At 41.9% G+C, this 21,149-nt stretch overlaps 1 protein-coding gene across 3 annotated transcripts in view; it reads left to right on the forward strand.

The window, feature by feature from the left end:
* Positions 1-3,337: 3,337 nt before the first annotated feature.
* Positions 3,338-21,149, forward strand: part of LOC132260079 (uncharacterized) — a 29,961-nt gene continuing 12,149 nt past the window's right edge. For 2 of the 3 annotated variants that reach the window (XM_059757997.1, XM_059757998.1), the window contains exons 1-5: positions 3,338-3,758; positions 4,691-4,903; positions 16,204-16,362; positions 17,433-17,540; positions 19,241-19,319. In XM_059757997.1, coding sequence (XP_059613980.1) covers positions 16,218-16,362; positions 17,433-17,540; positions 19,241-19,319 — 332 coding nt within the window. In that variant the 5' untranslated portion in view covers positions 3,338-3,758; positions 4,691-4,903; positions 16,204-16,217. Of the gene's footprint in view, positions 3,759-4,690; positions 4,904-16,203; positions 16,526-17,432; positions 17,541-19,240; positions 19,320-21,149 lie in introns of those variants that run through there. The other variant, XM_059757999.1, reaches the window with a different exon arrangement.

The following is a 21,149-nucleotide window of genomic DNA, read 5'->3' on the forward strand; positions in this document are numbered from 1 at the left end:
AATACTTAATGAACTTGTGTGACAATTCACTGCTGTGCTGTTTGGACTGGGGATGCAATATTTCAGCCCAGTGAGGCCATTTTTTGCCACTCCTCCCTCGGCACCCGTATATTTCCTCCTCGGAAGGGTGCAAAGAATAGAGGATTTGGGATATAAATAACGAGCAAAATGGGAATTTGTAATTTTGCAAAATGCATCATGGTGTCTCTCACACATGCATGCTAACTTTCAGTCTTCCCATGATGCCTCACCCACCCCCACGACGCCACCACCCTCAATCCCCTGACGTCCTAATGAGTCATTACAGTTGTGCGGCGGGCGAGGGTGAAAGTCAAAAAGTACCATACAAACGTACACATTACAATGTGGATTATGTGGCATACATTTCCGCGTGTTTTCATTTAAATTTACAGCAGAAACAAACCACCCCGCCGGCATTTTCGCCGCCACCCACTCAAACAATAATAACTTGCAGAAATTTACTGTTTCACTTATTTAAATAATAGCATTTGTGGCATTAATAAATTTATTTGATGGCTAATTTATACCATGTTGTACTTTTACGTATGGCCCAACTCACGCCAGACAGCCTAAAACCCACTTCGCAAGATACGGCTTATGCTAAACATATTAGGCATACGGAAAAAAGAGCGCAGCACAATTTATTTGACAAATCAAGAGTTGAGTGTGAGGGTGAAATTGTGTTTCACGGTTCAACTCATTGCAGTGCATTTTGTTGGTGGTTTTCTGCCAAATGTGGTTTTGTGACTGATAACAAAGCAATTGGCAAAAATGTTTGCATTTACACCAACTAAAAACCCATATGAATTTACTATCAGGAAGTGCCATTTAGATCTAAATATTTTACAAGAGCTCACTTGTCGAGGGTGTGAATGGGAAAGTGTGCATCAGTGCTTAAATGTGTGTGCAGAATGGCTTCATAAATGAATAATTCGGAGGAAAATTATAGCGTCTTGCAGTGTGATGAATATTGATTTGCTCTATAATGTTTGATTTTCCGAGAGTACTTCATTAATGATTCGACTTGAGTGTCGCTAGAAAAAAGGACATCTTTCTATACCGGATGTGAATTTATCGAATTAAGCGCTTGAAAAGGGGAGGAAAATGCATGATAAGGAAGCGATACACAAGAGATTCACTCACATCCGCTCACTTTGCGCTTAATTTCCGTAATGAGAACAGCAAATCGTTTGGTGACAAATTCAATTTGCCGCCACTTGAGAACCCTAAATTCGTCGAGACACTTTGACAATTGACATGTTTACCCAGTCATCGATGGCAAAGTTTTTCCTCCTCGACGGACATGTGTTTGTCTCCCGGGCTGAGAGGCAAACAGATCCTCCCCATTTCCCGAGGCTGCTCATCATGTCTCACTTTGGCACAAGAGCGTCTTTGCTGTGGCGCACAAACTATCGTGACAAAGTTATCGAATGATTGATGATCGTAATGAACGCAAAGTGAGCCCCATCAAGGGGCGCAATGGAAAGTTGTGTATCAACAAGACATGTCACAGACATAGCACAACACTTCCCCTGCCACCGGAAGAACTCGTCCTGGTCCTCTTGCGCCCCACCCCCACCCCATGGGAAGGAAGTTTATTTATTTGAAACTCCCTTCTTTGCGCCATCAAGCAGCAATTTGAATTTTTTATTGTTTGGATAACATGAATCAAGTATTTCTAAGATAAAAAACTTGTCTCCACTTCTGTGTTTGTCTTTCCCCACTTGAAGGCATCACTCTTCCGGGAGTGTTTTTGCTCAATGATTCCCCCACGAAGGGTTGAATGTCACAGAATTTCCCCGACACTCAGGCACACAAGGCAACCCCCTGAGGAAAGTGGTGAGAAGGGGGCGGGCGCCACAAGGCAGTGTCGTGAGGGGTGCGAGGGTGGAAAAAGTTCAACTCTGGCTAATGTACTTCTCAGTCACTGTAAAATTATTCCCCATAATGAGTGGAGGAAAGTTGGTGGTTGGCAACTGATAAAACTCCACACAGCAAACTTCCTTTTCATTTGTGAATTGAAAAGGCGAAAATGTGTTTTTCATCGCGTCAATTTCTGCACACACCGCGCGCGCTCACCCTCGCAATCAAGCGCAAAGAAATTACATCATCTTGTGTGCAAGAAAGTTCACACAACAACATTCCTGAGGTCGGAGAAGTCGGCAAAATATCTCTCGTCGCGCAACTGTGGCTCAATTGGATGGTGACATTCCAGGTGGATAATGTGGGGTGTGGGTGGCGCGCCACCCCTTGAGCCACAGTTGCACTTTGACTGTTTTAATGAGTGGCGCAATGGAAACCTCGGCAAGAGCACGGTGACACCGTGGAGAGGAACTAGTTAGACGCTCTGCACTCACCATCGTCACGGATTTTCCTCCCCCCGGGGCCTCTCCGGCGCTCCGTGTCACCAGAATTTCGGATACGTCCTCCACCATTTGCACATTCGCTCACAACTTTATACTTTCGCCTGCAAATGCCGATGGCAGGGAAATTCCGATGGGAATGCGCTGCATTATTCAAATCCGTAATTCACTGTGATTTTTCGCTATGCAGCTGCACCAGATCAAGTGAGAATCTACTGATAAAGTCTACGCTAGACTCGCAAGCACTTCTGCGGTGGTTGCGGCCGAAAAGAAGAGTCATTCTGAAACGCCGTCAAATTCTGAAGATTTTCCTAATTTATTTTAGCATGTTTAAATTGTAGATGATTTTCTATGACTCTATGCTACCTCTCCTGATCCTGCGTTACATCGTAATCAATCCATCAACTCACTGACTGCATGTTCAGCACTGGGATTACCTGTGATATTTGATAGTTTGCCGGAGGATTTTAATCCCGCCCGCTCCCGTGTCAGAAGGCAGCCACGAGGTCGGCGAAAGATGCAAGACATATTAATTTCAAAGGTGTATCGCTGGATCTTTCATCCCGGCTTTCACTGGAGCAACAATGGGCAGAGTGGAGATGGGCTAAAATGAAAAAGACATGACGCTGTGAATAAATTTTTTATGGGATTTCCCATCATCCGCCCCTCCGCCGAGTGTCACCCCCAGCATTCCGTCAAATGGTAATCCAACCACATCGTGTCCCCACCTCCTTGCCTGCAGGATATGTTGTCTAATCCCGCTATCTGTTGATACTTCCACCTACTCTCGGGCTCACCTCGGCGCCCCGGAGCCTCAGCCCCACCGCTCAGGTCGCAAGCACGGTGGCGGGGATGCGCTGCGCGTGGCGCGGCCGAGCGCCGCCGAGCGCGGCGACGCTTCGGCCAACCAGCGTCGATCTGCTGCCCCACGCGTCGTGGGGAACGGCAGTCTGTGTCTCAGTGTCGCGACGCGAGGACGTGCTCCAGGCCGCGCGAGAGAGTCTCTTCTTCATCGCGTCCGCAGTCGATGTCTGGTGGTCTCTTGCAGGGCTTCTGTCGCCCCCACGGGCCGCCCACATTCACGCCCCCCCGGACGCCCTGTCTTGCTGTGCGGACTGTGTTTAATGGACAAACTTCCACGGTTTCATCACTCCGGGATCTCACGTGAATCCCACAGAGTTTCGCGGATTTCCAGAGCCGTTAAATCTCGTGCTGTCCATTCGCTGAATAATTCACACGCGCGCTAAATTCATTCTCGCCTCTCTGTGCTGTGATTTCCATGGACAACGCCGAGATTTCCCTCGTCGCAGGGAGAAAAAAGCCGCAGTGGTGTAAAAGACTCCGAGACAGAGCTTAAGAGCGGAGGGAAAAAAGGTCAGAAGTAAATTCACATGTGATTGTTGCTTTTCACCATCACTGCGAGAGACATCCCCCACCCCCACTCCCTCTCCCAGAGGGTGGAAATCCCATCTTTCCTCCGCCGAGGAATTGGTGGAGGGCGCAAAGAGAAAAACCCCATACAATAATTTATTGTTGTGTTACTCTCGCCATTCCCATATTGTTACCATTTTCGCCCCTGAGTGTGGCCAGAAAAAAGCCTCCCACTCGCCACTCAAGACTTCCGTCCAACACCATTTGACCGTAACCAGTAAACCGCAAGAGTCTCTCTCTCGCCCCCTGCAAATCCGCATGTGGCGGGAAGTCGAGGGTGAGGTGACCAACGATGTGCATTTATGGGATGACCAGGAGTGGAGGAGGAAGCTCAAGCGAATCCCTCCAATGAACACGGCAAGAGGAAATGAACGGACTAAAGAGCTTCCTAAGACAATTTGCTAAAGAGTAAAAATTCTATTTCTAATTAAAAATGGACAAGAACTATTCTATTTCCACCATAGATGTGATTTGTTGCCCTTTTGGTTTACAAAATGCAACATAACACGTTACTGAATTTATAATAATGCACACACCCTTTATTCTCCCCTCAATAATTGCATTAATCAGCCCCCTCGATGTTATTACACCCTGGCAAATTGATTGACGAGAAGATTGCACAGAATCTCTTTCATCCTGCCAAATATGCTGCCGCACTTTCGGCGATGCCACAACGCGAATAGCATGGAAATAATGCACATGAATACCGAAAACAATTCCCGACGTATTTGGCAATAATGTGATTGGTGTTGCGGCAGTATTATGGGTACGTGGCATAGATGATGTCTTTCTGGGGAGATTAAAATAAATAGTTTATTCATCCGAAGAGGCGGCACACTTTACTCCAATTTTTCCTGCCATTTTCTCTTTTCTAGTGTGCGACCATAGAAATTGCGCCCAGGAGATTCTTCTGCATCACTATTTGATGATTATACCGAAACACATAGGAAGAAAAGACCATCAGAGTGAGTGATTGTGAGTGAATCACACTCTCTGTTCGCCCGGCAAACAACATCTCTGTAGTCGCAACAAATTATTCATTAACGTGCAAGTGGAGGGAAAATTGCACAAGAGAGCGCGGTAAAAAGGTAGGAAAATCTATTTTTAATTATCTACAGATTATTTTGCCTTTCTTCTCACAACTCTCTCGACCTTTCGACATATAAACATATGTATATAAACTTATATTTTCGCTATAAAACGTGCGAGTGTTTTTCTGTGCGTGTAAAAGTCACATTGTGGCGCGTAAAAAAAACTCGCGCCGTTCATTGAGACAAAGAACATTGAGGTGATGAATGTTTTCTTAGAATTTTCCCCCGGTCGAATCGTTGGGTGTTTTCTTTGTCTCTGAATATCAAAATAATTTCTCCGCAAAACCATATGGAAAAAAACACCCCCAGTTTTGGCATTTGCTAATTGAGCTGAAAATTTCCCTGTCAAACAACTTCCATCACCAAAAACTATCATTATATCTGGGCGGAATGTCTCAGAGTGAGAAAGTACAGAAATTATTAAATTTAATTAATATCACCTGCTGAAAGATTTCCACGCTGTCTCGCAAGCCAAACGTCAAAATGTGGCCCCGAAGAAGTTCGTGCGAGTATTTTGAGGTTGAGCTCCATCAAATTCATACCATATGACGGGATCTTTTTACATTTTCTTCTCATTCTTACATTGTGTAAATTAATTAAATTCTCTCTGTGCAAATTTGCCACACAGGTTCATTGTGAAATGTGAGGGCAGGAGTTTAAGGGAGGAATTTATCTCAATTGTGTAGGATTTTTGCTGCGGTTTCGCTGCTATTGCAAAAATTCATACTTTTTCAACCATCATATGAGCATATGAACATTCATAGCATTTTGGTGCAATTCTCAGTCACACAAGAAGTGTTAAAAATGTGTTATATTGGTTTAACACACACCTTTGCTATTCTAAGTCACACATGCATGGCTTAAAAAGGCGATTGTGTTAAACAAAATTCACCAATTGTGTTATTTTCTATTCTAATTAACATGTGTTAAAACATTTTGTACCACCTGAATGTGTAATTTTAACACGACTTCCAGAAGTTGTTTGAATGAATCTGTAAAAAGGCAGAGTCACAGATCGGAAGCTGCAGAATAACTTGCAAAAATTGATGAATCAGTAATTGTGGCTCTAATTTTTAAGCATGAACATCACAAATTTCTTAATTATTTACTTGTATTTTATTAATTTTATCAAATTTCACAATTTTTTTCTCTTACACATTATGAAATCGCCTAGAACTACTCAAAACACTGAGCGAGAATTCGAAGGGCTGTTTTTCCTTATTCAGTTCGACTGTTAAACTTTTACATGTCTAAAGCTTACATTCCTGTGTTTGATTGAGAATAGATCCATTTATTTGAATGTGTGAGCTGAATTTCTGCATCGAAAATCTCTGATCGACATCTGTGTGAACAAAGCTCGCAATAATATCTATTTCACTCCACTATATTTGCTCCAAATTACAATCCATGAGCCAGAGAATGCGTGATGAAAGAATTGTAAATAAATAACACGGCAAACATGAGAATTTGGATGGTATAAAAATAAAGCCGATTAAGAGAATCGGTGGAAATTATGGGAATTTCCGCGATGTGCCGGAGTTTGTGGGTGAAAAAATGGTGGACTAAAAGTTTTCCACTGTGTAAATTTACCTGTGGGTATGCTTTTTCAATATAAAAATTTTATTTCCACTCATTAATCTATTCATATGAGTGCTTTTTCATGGCTCAGCGTCCAAAAACCCAGAAACTTCTCCCCACTGTTTTTTGCCCTCACAGCGAAGCTCAAAAAACGTTAGAACGCATCGCAAGGGCGAACAATAAAAGCACGATGCATTTAAATATCTCCGCAAAATGCAAGCCATACCGTAGTTTTCACCCCTTCTGTGAAGGATGAATTGGATATTGGATGAAAATAATGGAGCCTGAGGGGCTGTTCGCTGCTGATTTTCATGTGTTTCCCGATTGAGTTTCACAACATGCGAAAATTGATGCACTTTTGCGGGTTTGTGGGTTGTTTCTATGAGAGTCTTGAGATTATTCGTGTCCATCTTTGAGTCGCCATTTCCATGATTAGCCCCTGATTTAAGGGTGGGTGAGAGTTCGCCAGTGGTGATTTTGTCTGCATGAAAATGAATTATTTGTGCATTTTAAACTCTCTATGGGAAGTTTTAATCTGTTCGCCGAATTGTAATTATTCAGGGGTGCAGCATAAATTTTGCATAAAGCCCAATGAGAGAGAATTGTGTGACATGGGGTGGCAAGTTCATGGAGTTTTTGTCCGTCCTTCATCCGCAAAAGAGATCACAGAGAGCTAAATGATTTCACAATTGGCGATTTATCAATTCGCCCATCCTCGCTTTTTCCTTTTTTTCTATTCACGGCATCCATACAGATGAATGTGCCACTTTTAAAGGTACTTTCGGGGATACTTTCCACTGCAGCCTGAGCAAATCAATATAATGTTTTAACCACTAAAATGGTTCAATTAATCTCACGGCATTCGCCGAGAGTTTTGTGATGAAACACTCAAGTATTTCTCGCACGAATTTTACTGAAATATTTAGCACACTCTCAACCGAATAACAAGGTGTGTTCAACCAATGACGCTCAGATTTCAACATGATTGAGACTTTATTTATAGATTCCCCAAAATCTTGTGCTGAGGTATGATTTTCTTCGGGGGATAAAATTCTCAGACAGACACACACACGTGAAATCCCACTCAAAACTCCACACCACCAGGCGTCTCCATCCAGTGTGATGGAGGCGCCTGGTGCCTACAATGCATTTTCAGCCACAAATGCAAAAAAAAACTTGAAAATATTGCCGCTAATAATCAATTTATGCACATGTTTTTCCCCCACTCAATTTAATACCGTGAAACAATAACCACAACGGCTTTTTTCACTGATGGTTTTAACATTTGAGACTCTGCAGTGAAAAAGCGTTGTGAGAATTTGGTTGAAAATATAATAATAAAATCGATGAACCCCCCTCAATAATATTATAAATGTTTATTCGCAAATTCACTATGCTGAGAGCGTTTTATTTTCCTCATAACATATCTATTTTATTGGGCTAAAACTGATTGAAACAATTATGCCGACAGCGTCAAACTGAAAGTTTCTGAAGCGGAAAGAAAACTGGCACAGTTTGCGGTATAAATATTTGGGTTTATCACGTGAGACTTCACACAGATTCGCCATTCACACGGCTTTAACTAATTTGGGGGGAATTTTCATAGCGAATGGATGTACATATAGTATAGTGTTTTGTATTTTGTGAGCAGGAAGGAAAGCAGTTGGATTAAGTGCATGAATTTGGACGAAAAAAAAGCAATTGTTATTTGTAAATACACAGAAACAAGCACACAAAATTGAGGGTGGAAATGCATCTTAAATGTATTCTAATCTTATACGATGTTTGTCTGCACACAATCAGCTTCCAATTTCAATTACTAATCATATTTGACTTTCCTCTCCTCGGCTTTTGTGTGTTCATGATTTAATTTCCGTGTGTGCTACACTCACACTGATTGATTGTATCAATTTTCAAGCAAGAAGCAAAATATTCCCAGCCAATAATTAGAAACTCACTATCAATATTTGTTGGCCAAACTCACTTCCAGGACAAAGTCCGTGGAAGTGAGAAGAGCAAACAGTATCTCATGTATTGCAAATGCAATAATCGATGGATGTGTGTGTGTGGGAAATTCAGTGGGTTTGCGCTTCCCAAACTTCCACCGCGCGCTCCTCCTTGGCATTCCTCAGATGTTTGTTTTGAGAACTTAATATTGTGGAGTCTAGCTGCAATTCTCGCAAATTCACTAAATAAACTTCAGTGGATGCGCAACAGGAAGAGCTTCTCGCCGTGCGGAATTGGTGTGTTGGAAGAGCGCACGTCCAAGAATAAAATTTACACAACTTATCTATATATGCTTTTAGGGGGGAGAGGAAAATGTGATTTTCATATGAAATGAGAATTAAATTTTGCCGGTATATCCAAACATTTGTCATTTCTATATGCTGAGAGTACAGTTTGTGTGGCGCACACGAGAGTTTGCCTAATGAAAAAGACATATTATTGCAAATTAATACATCTCCAGGTGTTTGGAGAATACATAGTTACTCAACTAATTTACCTTCCTACCAATTTCTTCATTGTGATCATCACTACATATTTTCATTGCCAACAAATCCCCAGCAAAAGCGCCTCGACACACGCATTCTGGCCTGTGACATTCGGAGAAAATGGCATCCGGTGGAGGACATGAAGTGTGTGCCGGAGTCGAGCGAGTGTGAAGCGTGAAAAGTGGCTGTGAAGTGAATTGCCAAATTGGACAGTGATTTAATGAAGTTCCATTAATTTCTGATACAAATGCCATCTTAATTAGATGAAATTAATTTAATGAATCCATCCACCCTTGCGCACTTTCCTCATGTTGAAAGCTAATCTACAATTATTCAGGATGTATTTAATTATATTTTCCATTCCCCATCAGCTCCTCTCACTCTCCGCCGTGTGTGTGTGTGCGGTGATAAATTTATGGTGGAGTTTGCTCAGCCCAATGTAGGGCGAGTGAATATGTGTGCTGAATTAGTCAATTACCGTACATCCACATTTAATTAACACCGATTAATCGACTGACAAGTGGCACTTAATTCACCATTGATTAGCAGACTATTTCGCATATATTAATGCTGATGCGTCGTCAGCAGAGATGCGTTTACCCAAAGTCGTGTTGCTTGCAAATATAGCCTCGCCATAACGCACTCACGCTCGCCTCCAATAATCCTCCATCTCCGCCGAATCTGACACAATGCCGAGATCAGTTTACATGAGATATGTGTGCATCAGACACGCTACATTGCACAATCATCGGGGGAATTTGTGCACTTTGAGGAAATGGCCACAGGAACGCCAAGGGGTTTAGTGCAGACATTACGGAGGCATATTTGCGGTGAAAAACAGTCAATAGTAGCATTGAGCATCTTGTGATCGTCACGAATGCACCATTTGTGAGTAGGAGAGACTTAAGAGTGTTTAGTTTACTATAAAACGTTGATAAGTGGTAGTAAAACATGACATTTTGATCCCTATCCAAAAATATATATATAGTTTATCGTGCAAATATTGTAGAATAACTGAGGAAAGAGTTATCTGAAGTTTTTCGAACACAAATTCGGGTTTGAAGATTACTTGAATCCCCGGATTATGTTTTACGTTAATAACATAACCTAGAAAAGCAATAAAATAAGCAAAATAATTTAGAAAATGTTTCTATTTCTTGAAACAGAAGCATTTGTAATGCAAATATTTTACCATTTCTACTTCTTATTACTTCCTTAAAAATTGTACACCACTTCCAATCATAATATCTGCCCCTTGGAATCTCTTACACATTATTGATAAGTGATTTTATATACATTTTGTCTAATAAGTCTGCAACAAGGATGAAGACACAATCTTCCTGTATGGGATTTACTTCCTCTCGATCGTCGTAAGTCGAAACTGCTATTGTTGTGTGCATAATCGAATTGGGGCTTCAATAATTTAATTTCCGGGGGAAAAATCGTGAAAATTCAACTCACATTTTCCCATCACGAGAGGGTGAAAAGCTCACCGAGTGGACTTTAATGGGAAAAGTGTGACACTCACAAACTAATAAGTTCTGACGACAACTAATTCGTCTAAATTAATCATACTCTCGTGACGTTGTAACGAAAAGAAGTAATTGATATCGTAAGTTAATTCTGACAGTGATTGATTAAAATCGACATTATGATGTGCCGATGGCAGAAACTAACCGCGGAGGGTGGAAAAATGTTGTGAAGTGAAATTCAAGTCGAGTGCACTTGATGGGGAGAGAGATTGGCGTACATATTTAATGTGACTCGTATATTAAGACCTGCGGTGCCTTTAATACATCCATCTTAAGGATGTAAGTTCGAACAAAACCTCAATTGGAGTTAAGTTAAATTGCATTACACGCTGAATGTAAAATTCATACATTATGCGTCTCAGAAGTTATTCTATTGACATAATTGCGCCATTGCGTATTTTTCGCTCAACTTGTAATTAAAATCGCAATTGGATTAGAAACTCAAGGCAAATTGCAATGTAGAACGGTTGCCTTTTTCACCTTTTGGCCATGCTTTCTCCCTCTCTCGCTCTTGGAGCAACCGAGCAATTTCTAGGGACGGCGAGAGTGGGAAAAGTCTGAAAACTACATTATCATTTTGTGATCATGGCATAAACACACACACACACACCATAAACGAAAATCTGATTTTAACTAGTTGCTCCTTGCAAGAGCTCCAGGTCCTGTGTTTTGTCTGGCTGGGGTTGCGAAAGTGCGGCGGCTCTCGGGTTTGGGGTTGGCAACAAGAAAGGGAATGAGGAGTCACAAAATATTATGAATGTGACGGCAAAGGAACTCCAACACAAGGTGGAATGAAATTGCGTTTTCAATTACTAAATGTGTGCTACATTTCTTGCTGGGTGTGGAGCGCACTGTCGACGTGCGGACCCACAAATAAGACCCTAATTGAGTTGTGGTTGTGACAACAATAATTTGCAGAATTATTTAGCAAGTCACACAATTACGAAAAGGATTGCCATCAGCTAAAAGAAAATTTTAACACTTGCGACACTCTTCAATTGAATCGCACAAGATGGCATTGGCGGAAAAATTAAATTTACACCATTGCGAATTCCCGTGAATTTTGTGATAAATTACAATATATTGTATAGTAATATCATACCTCTCGCGAGGCCTTCGCGGGTGGAAAATGCCCAATTTAAATGCAATGAATTGCGAAATTCCGGCGCAAAGAAATTTGCCAAGTGTGCCGTATTGCTTCACCGCTGCGTAAACAGAATGTATTTTTTCACAGAATTTCATTTGCATTAAGACAGAGAGAGAGCCAATAAAACAATATTGGCAGTGCCATTGCGGCGAGGTTTCGTGCTCTTTCGCGCATTTGCACTGAAGGGAAAATTGAGGGTGTTTTGGGGGTGGCGAAATGTTTAAAACATCAGGACTTTTCATTATCATAGAAAGCTACATTTATCACCTCTCACTTCATTCAATTCTCGCCGCCCTTCTTGTCGCTCTTCATCCGTCAGGAAATCTCTCACGTGGATTGGACTTGAGAGGCTCCAATTTCCAGTCCATAATAGATTTTTAATTTCTCATTTGAATAGGAGAAGTAATTGCATCGTCAAATTGCCCTGCATTTCAGACACGTTTTCGGGTGTGGAAAAGTTAGCGGAAAAAATACACAAGTTTGGGCCCAGAGACGATAAACTTTTGAACTTGTTTGTCTCTTATGGGGAATAAAAGGGGTGGAAGTGGCCTCTCGAATTGTATACGGCAAAATAGGAGATTACATGGAGTTCATCTCGCTCTCACTTCCCAGTAAACTAGGATGAAAACATCAAGTTTGAGTATCCTGACCGTGTTAAAGTTTAAAATTTATGGAGTCAGACAGTGTCTCGACTTGGTGAACCATCTCGTGTGCACCCTTGGCGATCTGGGGGCGAAAGCGAGGGGTGAAAAAAATGCAGAAGAGGTCCGATTGGAGTGAAGCAACAATTTAATAGAAATTGCAAACAAATTTCCTGAATAGTCCATGGGCGGAAAAAGGAACTTTCGTCCGCTTCTCAATTTTTCCTCCCAAGCAATTGTTCACTCACCGAAGACTTTGCAGTGCGAGAAAGACAAACTTTCACAGTATTATTGTACTTTGCCGGCACTTGTTCATCCTGGAGACTTTTTACCGCCACCTCTTCAGTATACATCCTGCATCCTCTCTCCGCCATCCCCATCAATAATGGTGAATTGTGTAGCATTTAAAAATGTACATGGAAAAATGCTCGATAGAAGTTTTGCACATTGAATCACCAAGGGATGAAAGCCTCAGCGATGAAGTGCCACGGCGGAAGGGAAAATGCAATAAAAGGTGCGCGCGGGGAAAATCTCACACAATTTGCTGTGCAGTTTGCCAGACGAGAGAGACAGAGAGAGAGAGGGAGAGAGCTATGAAATTCCAAAAAGTGTATTATTTACTTTTAACATCACAAACGAATGCTTTTTCTGCCATTGAATATACTCCAGAATATTATACATAAGAGCGAAAGCACGTTCTCCTCGTGGTATTTCTCTTTTAACTGTAATATAGAGGAAAAACACCCCTTCAGCCGCCGCCCCCCTTTTGTCACTCTTTCGCCGTCTCACTTCACGAGGGTTTTGGATTCTCTCCACTTTGCCCAACTTGCCACTGTGACGAGCTTTATAAATTTTTCATATATTTGGAGCTTTTTGCCGCGATGAGTGGAAAGTCCTCGCATGAAAGAGTGCTCAGCGCAGGAAAGTCATAAAGAAATTAAAATATATGCACTTGAATTACTATATTCCACTTTGTCGTTGTCAACCATAAAACTGACGAAATAATAGTTGTACTTGGCTTCTTTTTCATCCCCCTTGAAGAGGTTCAACAGCTGCAAGACATACATGAAACATACATAATAATCTCTTGGAGAAAGTTCATACAATATCATAAAGTTTCTCGCTCACACAATATATTGTAAAAGATTTTTAAAAGGTAAAGTAACTACTTGATTTTTAACACTTCAAATTTTGACTAATCTCGTGAAATGGATTCTCTTCTGCCAATCTTCAATAACTGGACTAACTTTTCCGGCTCAAGAGAAAGTTGTGTTTAATGCTCTAAAACTCGCGTAAATTCATTATCCCAAATTCTCTCTCTGAAGCACCTTTTCTCAACTCGTGACCACATTAAAGCGGCTCGAATGGCGACGAAGAATGTACTGTACATGGCCAAAGATGGGATAGGAATTTCCAGTCGACATTTTTGTGCGCGATGATGTAAATTTTCCAGCGTGTTTTAGTCACCATCAGTCGAATTTTTGTCCTCAGCATTCGTCCTCCAGCAGCGTGTGAAATATTCACGATGGTGTGGCAGGGTTGGAAAAGTGTGGGGTTGAGCTTTGAGTGTCATGTATGAACAATAATTACATTCGCTGAGCTTTCATGCGCTTTTTGTCTTCTCCGTGCGCCGCGCATGAGAATGAATCCAGCTGATTTATGGCACTTCCAATTCATCGCACTTCCTCCACACTTGGCTAAATCCTTTGCTTCGGTCTCTCGTGGAAACATGAGAGAATTTCTATTGACTTTTTCACGCGCGCACACACCTGCTCGAGCTCATTTTGGGTGAAAATCTACTGGGGGCATTATTTAAACATGATTCAACCTGAATGCCGTGGGAGAAGCTTAGGAGTCACACGTGGAGGAATTCAATGGAGAACTTTCACGGATTTTGTGGGCAGTTTCGTGCAACGAGATTACAATCGAGCCTTGATGATTTTTTAACTTTTAATTGACTGTAATCTGTTGCATTTGCGAACCTCTGAGGTTCTCTAATTAAAAGAAATCACGTGAGAATTGGTTTATGGTAGCTTTTGGAAATATAATTCCTGGGGGTTTTATATTTACGCCAATTTTAAATTTTATGTCCAATAAAAAATAATGACCTAAAAGTTTTCCCTCATTAATTGCCTAAACATTCAATTGTGTATTTCTATGCTAGTGAATCAACAAAACCGCCAATTTCGGAGTTCTGAATTGCGCAAATGCGAAGCATGAAAAAGAATGCTGTAGATAAACTCTTCCGCTTTTCCAGTACTTATTGCACAATTTCTCTGCGAAAAAGTCTGCATTCAAACATCCTCATCATTGTGGTAACTTTGAATGTTCGCACACCCTCCAAGTTACGGCTGAGCAACTCACCATATATACATGAGTATGCATATAATATTGCGAGTAGTCATAAATCTGCATACCAACTATTCCACTGGCATTAACACTATTAAATTGTATAAACTTTGTTAACACGTAGGGTGAGAAATTATCTTTAGCGTTTTGCCAAGGGTGCGGGATTGCAAATGAGTGAGTTGGAAAGATTCGCGAAATATAGCATTCAGACATTTCACACAGTTGCACCGCGCTGAATTGTAATATTCTCCCCATTTCTGCCCTCGCGCGCCACCCACAATATGGAAATCCACTGACAATGGATGAAATAATGAAGTTCCCGCGCACCAAAATGTTATTCAATTTCCATCCAGTTTACCCACCGAATTAGTGCATAATCTCAGCCACAGTGGCAGAAACTTTTCACTCCTGCCTTGGGCTTTTCTGCTGCCACTTTCTCACACCGAACACGGAAGAGCATCGGCGGTGTTTTGTGAATTTGACCAATGACTCGATTTACAGGAGAGCAAATTTATTAGGCACATCCGAATAATTAAATCAGGCCCATTTGAAGAATATGGCCTCTTCACCCCTCACGTGATTTCATGGTGTATCACTCCCCGGGGGTCCAGGAGACTCTCTCTCTCTCCCTTTCCCTCCCCGTCTGAACCCCACCGTGTGGGTGGTGAGCAGGAGCCCGGAAAATGATGCATCCCAATCTCGCCTGATGGCATCCCCGTCTGTGCTGCGGGGTTGGGCGACCCACATGAGACTGCCGGTGCTCCATGAGACCTGGATGAAGTAAATATGAGCCCATAAACGTGACATGTCTCACGGCAATGACGAGGAATTAATTACCCGAGACTATTCCCTCGCCCAGCCGATTCTGTCTGCCTTCGCCCAAGTATGGGTTCAGCCCATTTTGGATGATGTCACTGTCACGGATTATTATGTATAAATGTCTCTCTCATATTTTGCCGCCTTGACATCGCAGGTCACACAGAGACTCATGACGCATTCGCACTCTCATGGCAGGAATTACCACCGCACCACGACACTGGGGGGTTGTTTGTCTTCTCGTAATTCCTGGTAATACTTCGGGGACAAGAACTCCGTTCCGACGTGCCGAAGGAATGCCCCGCAAATGCATATCTCAGGGCACAACAATTAGGGGCTCCTCGAGAGGAGAATTCCGACGTCAGCCAGAAGTCATGGGGAGAGCCAAATTGCCACATTTAGACGACAAGGAGCCGTGATGGACGGGCCTGTTCATCACCCATGAAATAAACATCTGATCCGAAATCAAGAATCCCAAACTTAACCTTCTCGGCTTCATTGACAATTGGGAGTCTTTTCGAAATCCACAGTTTGTGTGTCTCAAAAGTAAGAGCATAAATATTGCTGTCATCTGTGCTTTGTCACGGCCAAATTCTGCTCTGCAAACACATTATGTCGTCAGCGGTATTATGCAGACTTACGGTGTGACTGAAATGTGTGAAACTCTAGTTGGCTATAAATAATGATATAAGTTAAAATGTTGTGAAATTAACAGCTGCGAATGTTTCCCTTTGAATTGCAGAGAACCCAGTCAAGATGAAGATGTCCAAATTGTCCAATCAGACCAACTCACAGGATCCGCAGGCGGTAAATTCTCGCATTTTCGTGGGGAATCTCAACACATTTCAGTGCTCGAAAACGGACGTTGAGCGAATGTTTCAGCGATACGGTCGACTAGCCGGTAAGTGGAAAGCTTTTATTAGCCATGCCCTCTTTCACCCCACACGGGAATATCACTTCCAAATGGCTGGTGTGAGCTGAGAGAAGAGGAGCGAGCCGAAACTGGGGACGTGAAGGGCCCCATCCGCCCCCATTTTGGAGAAGTCGAAGGAAGGCATGTTGAGGTACAAAGTGGCGATGAAGTGTAAGATACTTGCATCGATTTTTCCACTTAACATACTTTTAAGTCTTCCACCCACGCCCACACACTCTGGGCTTCCTGGATGTGAGGCTAGCCTCGTATATCGCCCATTTATGCCGGCATTGACGCTGTGGCATGGTGTTTCCGAGGGTCATAAAACCCCGCATAAAACACTTCTCACATGCAAAATATACAAATGTTTTCATATCTTTTTCGGAAATATTCACCGCGCGCGGCAAAGGCGTACGGAGGCGCCTTGCGGCCCCTCGCACACAATTTTCCACTATCACGAAAGCACGCGGGGCCGCGGCGGAGCGATGAGGGAGGAGGGGGTTGGTTTTCACGGTGAAGGAGCCTCAAATGGAGAGGAAGAAAGGGATTAAGGTGGAAAATTTCTTGTACATTGGTGAAGAGTCGAGGAATATACGGCATAATAAATTGTTTGAATAATTTGGTGCACGAAATATTTTATTCTAACGTCAATTTGGACGTTATTGTATTTCCATATTTGAGCCATTTTTTCTTCTCCTCAATATTCTTCTTTGCATATTTTCTGAATTTTTAATGCATATTCACAGTCTATAAATTATTTGGGGTAAGAAAAAGTTTGACGAAAAGCATCGCGCCGAGCTTTCTGCAGCGCTTTGGAGTGCATTAGTTGCACGAAGAGGATTTACAGAGAAAAGCACACGGAATGGGTTAAAAATGTAAATTTTGTATTTGTGAGCTCGACTTATCGGCTCATAAAATATCGGGAATATTGCTCGCTTTATTAACTCCATGCTTGGCAAAGTACAAACAAATTAACCAATCGTCATTTATGAAAAACCGTCTTCTCATTGTCTTTAGTGATGTTTAACTGATTCTTCTGCTCATGTTCTGTTTCGCAGGAATCTCCATGCACAAGGGTTACGCTTTCGTCCAATTTACAAATCCCTTCGATGCCAGAAATGCCTGCCATGGAGAGGATGGTCGTACCGTACTTAGCCAGACTTTAGGTAAATTATGCTCTACATAATGTACAATATTTGCTGGGAAGAAAAGTATGGAGGTCGAGGTTTGGGCCGAAAGAGATTACAGCCAACAATGAATTTACTGATAAAACTGCCCCGGATGAGAGGTTCAATACATAATACAAGGGGGCAAATAGGATGGGGATAAAGCACGTGGAATATGCTGGGGTGCTATATTAGTTAATATAACATTTGAGACACACACACAGAGCGCTGTGGGGCGAGGTCAAAATGGAAATTGCCGGCGATACTTATTTATGATAATTATTCCTATTATGTTGCATAATGTAAACAATGTGGCAAGAGCTCTAAAACACCTAAATTTACACCCCCGAAACCATGGAGAGAGCACACATAAAAAGCTCAGCGTACGTGCGATTCAACTCTTCCTCTGGGCGGACTCGGAAAAACATTTAACATTTCAACACTGGCGGCAGAGAGTGCGCGAATCTTGGTGGCAAGAGGGAGAGAATCATCAGAGTCTCAGAGCCGCGAATGTTGAGGGGGAATTTCAATATATTTTCCGGGGGGACTTGAGCGATTTCGGATGGGCTCAGAAGAATCTCACAAGGAGATAATGTTCTCCTTGCGGAACTTGCATTGCCGACCCCGAGGACCCATAACTCCTCAAGATTCCCGCAGTTAATGCAAGACTTGTGTTGCGGCCGTCTTATCCGTGCCAAACACCAAAATCCTTCTGCACAGAGTGAAAAGGGTCTGGATTTGCCACCGTCGATACAATCTTTGGCGCGGCAAAAATAAGTCTCAGGCAGGCGCGAGTTTTCCATCTCCAGAGAGATCATGTGTGTGTTTCTTCACGATTTCCTCTCCTGTCGACTTTTTGGCCACTCGCTGCGAGTGTGGGCGTTCGGAGCCGGAGAAGAAGAGGTGACAGTGAGTAAATGACTAAAATAGCGCGGATTGGCATCAGAGTGAATGGGAAGAAATGTGAGATTTCTCTCCAAAATCCCCACAAAATCATACACTGTCCATCTTTAATCTAGTGAAAAAGCATTTCATGCGAATGCTCAGCTCGACAATCATCCGGATTATTACTTATGACAAATTCTTGGGTATGTGAGCGCGAACACCCGAATTGAGTGTTTTCGTGTGCATTATTCACGTGGCTGTTTATAGATCAAAATGACGAGGCACAGAAATATTTTTAGGTGAGATAGACAATTTGGCAGCATGGCTATTTTCCCAAAATATAATGCAACAAAGCTCTCGCTCTCTCGTGTTTTTCTGCACACTCAGCGATGGCATCTTAAGTATTTCGTGAGGAGAGGCGCGCGCGGGATGAAAAACCATCGACTGACGCGTGAAACGAACAAGTTAATTTACTCAATCGCCTGAGCCCATTTGGCCAATTTTCCCTCCTTTCTTCGCCATTTACTTAATTTGTGTGAAGAGGAGAGAAAAAAAAATTTGGCGGTCAGTCGGAAAAACCCCGCGTCGACTCATTTATAATCCACACTGAAGGACGGATTGACAGACGCTGGAGGTTACATGCAGACTGCAGTCATCCGCAGAGGGAGTTGGTGTCAAATACAAATATTAATGAAGCCTCCGCTCGGGACCTCCGGGGAATCCCTTGGCGGAAAGTCGAGGGCGTTCCTCTGGGACCTCCTAACCCAGCCTATTTATTCATGATACACACATTAATATTGCCACCTTCCTTGCAGATGTTAACATGGTTGCAGAGCCAAAGCCACATCAGATAGGCAGGAAGCGACAGAACGTCACCAAAACCGGAAATGATTGGTGAGTGCTGATGGAGAAAGTATATTATTGCATATCATTTAAATGGCCCACACCATCAACATCACACACAATCTGCATGGCCAAATAATGTCACTTCTTTTCCCAGGCAGCTTCGGGTTCAGTAGGAATGCAATTAAACGAGCTGAAATTGGAAAATTCATTCAGAACACAGAGAGAGAGAGAGTGTAGAATGACTTTAGCTCTCTGGCTCACTGAATTGTCAGTTACTGTGACAATTGATACTAATTTTTCGTGTGATAGCGAATGTCGGGCCACGAAAGACATTCTAATGGAATTGCGTGGTCGCTAATTCCATTGAAATTTCACTCCATTGCATCCGAATTCATACAATCGCACAATCACTCTGGACACAGAGTGGAAATAGCTAACATTACTAGAAGATATCAAGTGCTAAAGATCTTTATTTCTCACACAATCAATTGTTTAGGTGAATCTGTGTTCTCAATTCTTTAGCTTTCTTTTTAAACGTCAAGGGGAAAGTCACTCGCGAATTCAGACTATTAATTTTGTGATTATTCAATCTATGTTTTGATAATGCCAAAAATATTAAAATATTTGGTTATTTTTACCAAATATTGCCGCTAGAGGGCAGTTATTTAAATTTTAAAGTATGTTGGAGTTCCGATTGTATTTTCTCCTTATTTTAGGTGTTCGAATCCAGATTGTGACAAATTTTGTGACTTTTTTGATATTTAAATATTTTTTTTATTAAATATTTTGAAAATATTTGAATTTATTTCAATTTTTTTAAAATTCAATAAAATACTTTGTCAAAAATATTAAATCTTCTAATTTTTTGCAATTTTACTTGCATAATAATAATTTTGATTTTTTTAATTCAATTTTTAATGTTTGAAAATAAAAATCAATATTTTAAATATTTGATTTCATTATAATCAATATTTTCCAACAAGATCTTTATGTTCTAAACGCATTGCTTTTGACCTATTAATGAGCTGAAGATCTTCAGGGTTCAGGATTTGGTTAAGAAATCAGACGCCCAATCAAATGAGTGTTAATTCAAGTACTTCATCCTTTGCTTTGGACGGATTTGAAGATAATTTGTTGCTCCTTTTGAACACTGAGCCGCCGAAGGGCGGAATTGTTTGCTGAACGAGTGCGGGAGTGACAAAAAGTCTGGCAGTCAACTGAACAGAGCTCTTTTGTCTCCACATTTTGGAGCATTTCCTCTGCGGGGCTGCACTGCTGCCTCGCTCACATGTTATTCTGGGATTCGGTTGGTTGAATTTTGGGGATGGTTCGTTGGCAAATATTTACTCAGGGATTTGTTCCCGCCATACAGTGAATGGATCTGAAAATATTTGCTTAAATCTGTTATTTTGCGTGTTCTTTCTCCACCCCAAACCATACTTCTAGCCGTGCCATGTTGAATCCTGTGCCGTCTTTTTTCTCTCTCCTCTTCAACACATCCATTAAACTTTATCGCTTCTTGTACTCCTCAAATCAATCAATTGCTACATAATTCAGGCGAGGCAACTTCTTGATATTTTGTTTTCTCGCCACTTTTGAGCAGCGGAATCTCATAATTTTTCAGTTCCTCACACACTTGTACATCACACGAGCTCACTTTTTGCGTGATTGATGTCTGAGAGTTTCGAGTCTTCGCCAAATTCCACCCATCACACGCATCAGCCACAATTTATTAGTGACTCAGACGGATCGTCACTCACCGGCTTCACGAGAGTGTGGCGTGATAGGGAAAGACGTGAAAAATTGATACCAAAGTTAGTGGAAAGCGCACGAAAGGCCCACATATTTTCCCAGACAAATCTTTAATGTCCTGCTGTG

The sequence above is a fragment of the Phlebotomus argentipes genome, unplaced genomic scaffold, assembly GCF_947086385.1.
Source record: "Phlebotomus argentipes unplaced genomic scaffold, Phlebotomus argentipes genome assembly scaffold_18, whole genome shotgun sequence".
Classification (NCBI taxonomy): domain Eukaryota; kingdom Metazoa; phylum Arthropoda; class Insecta; order Diptera; family Psychodidae; genus Phlebotomus; species Phlebotomus argentipes.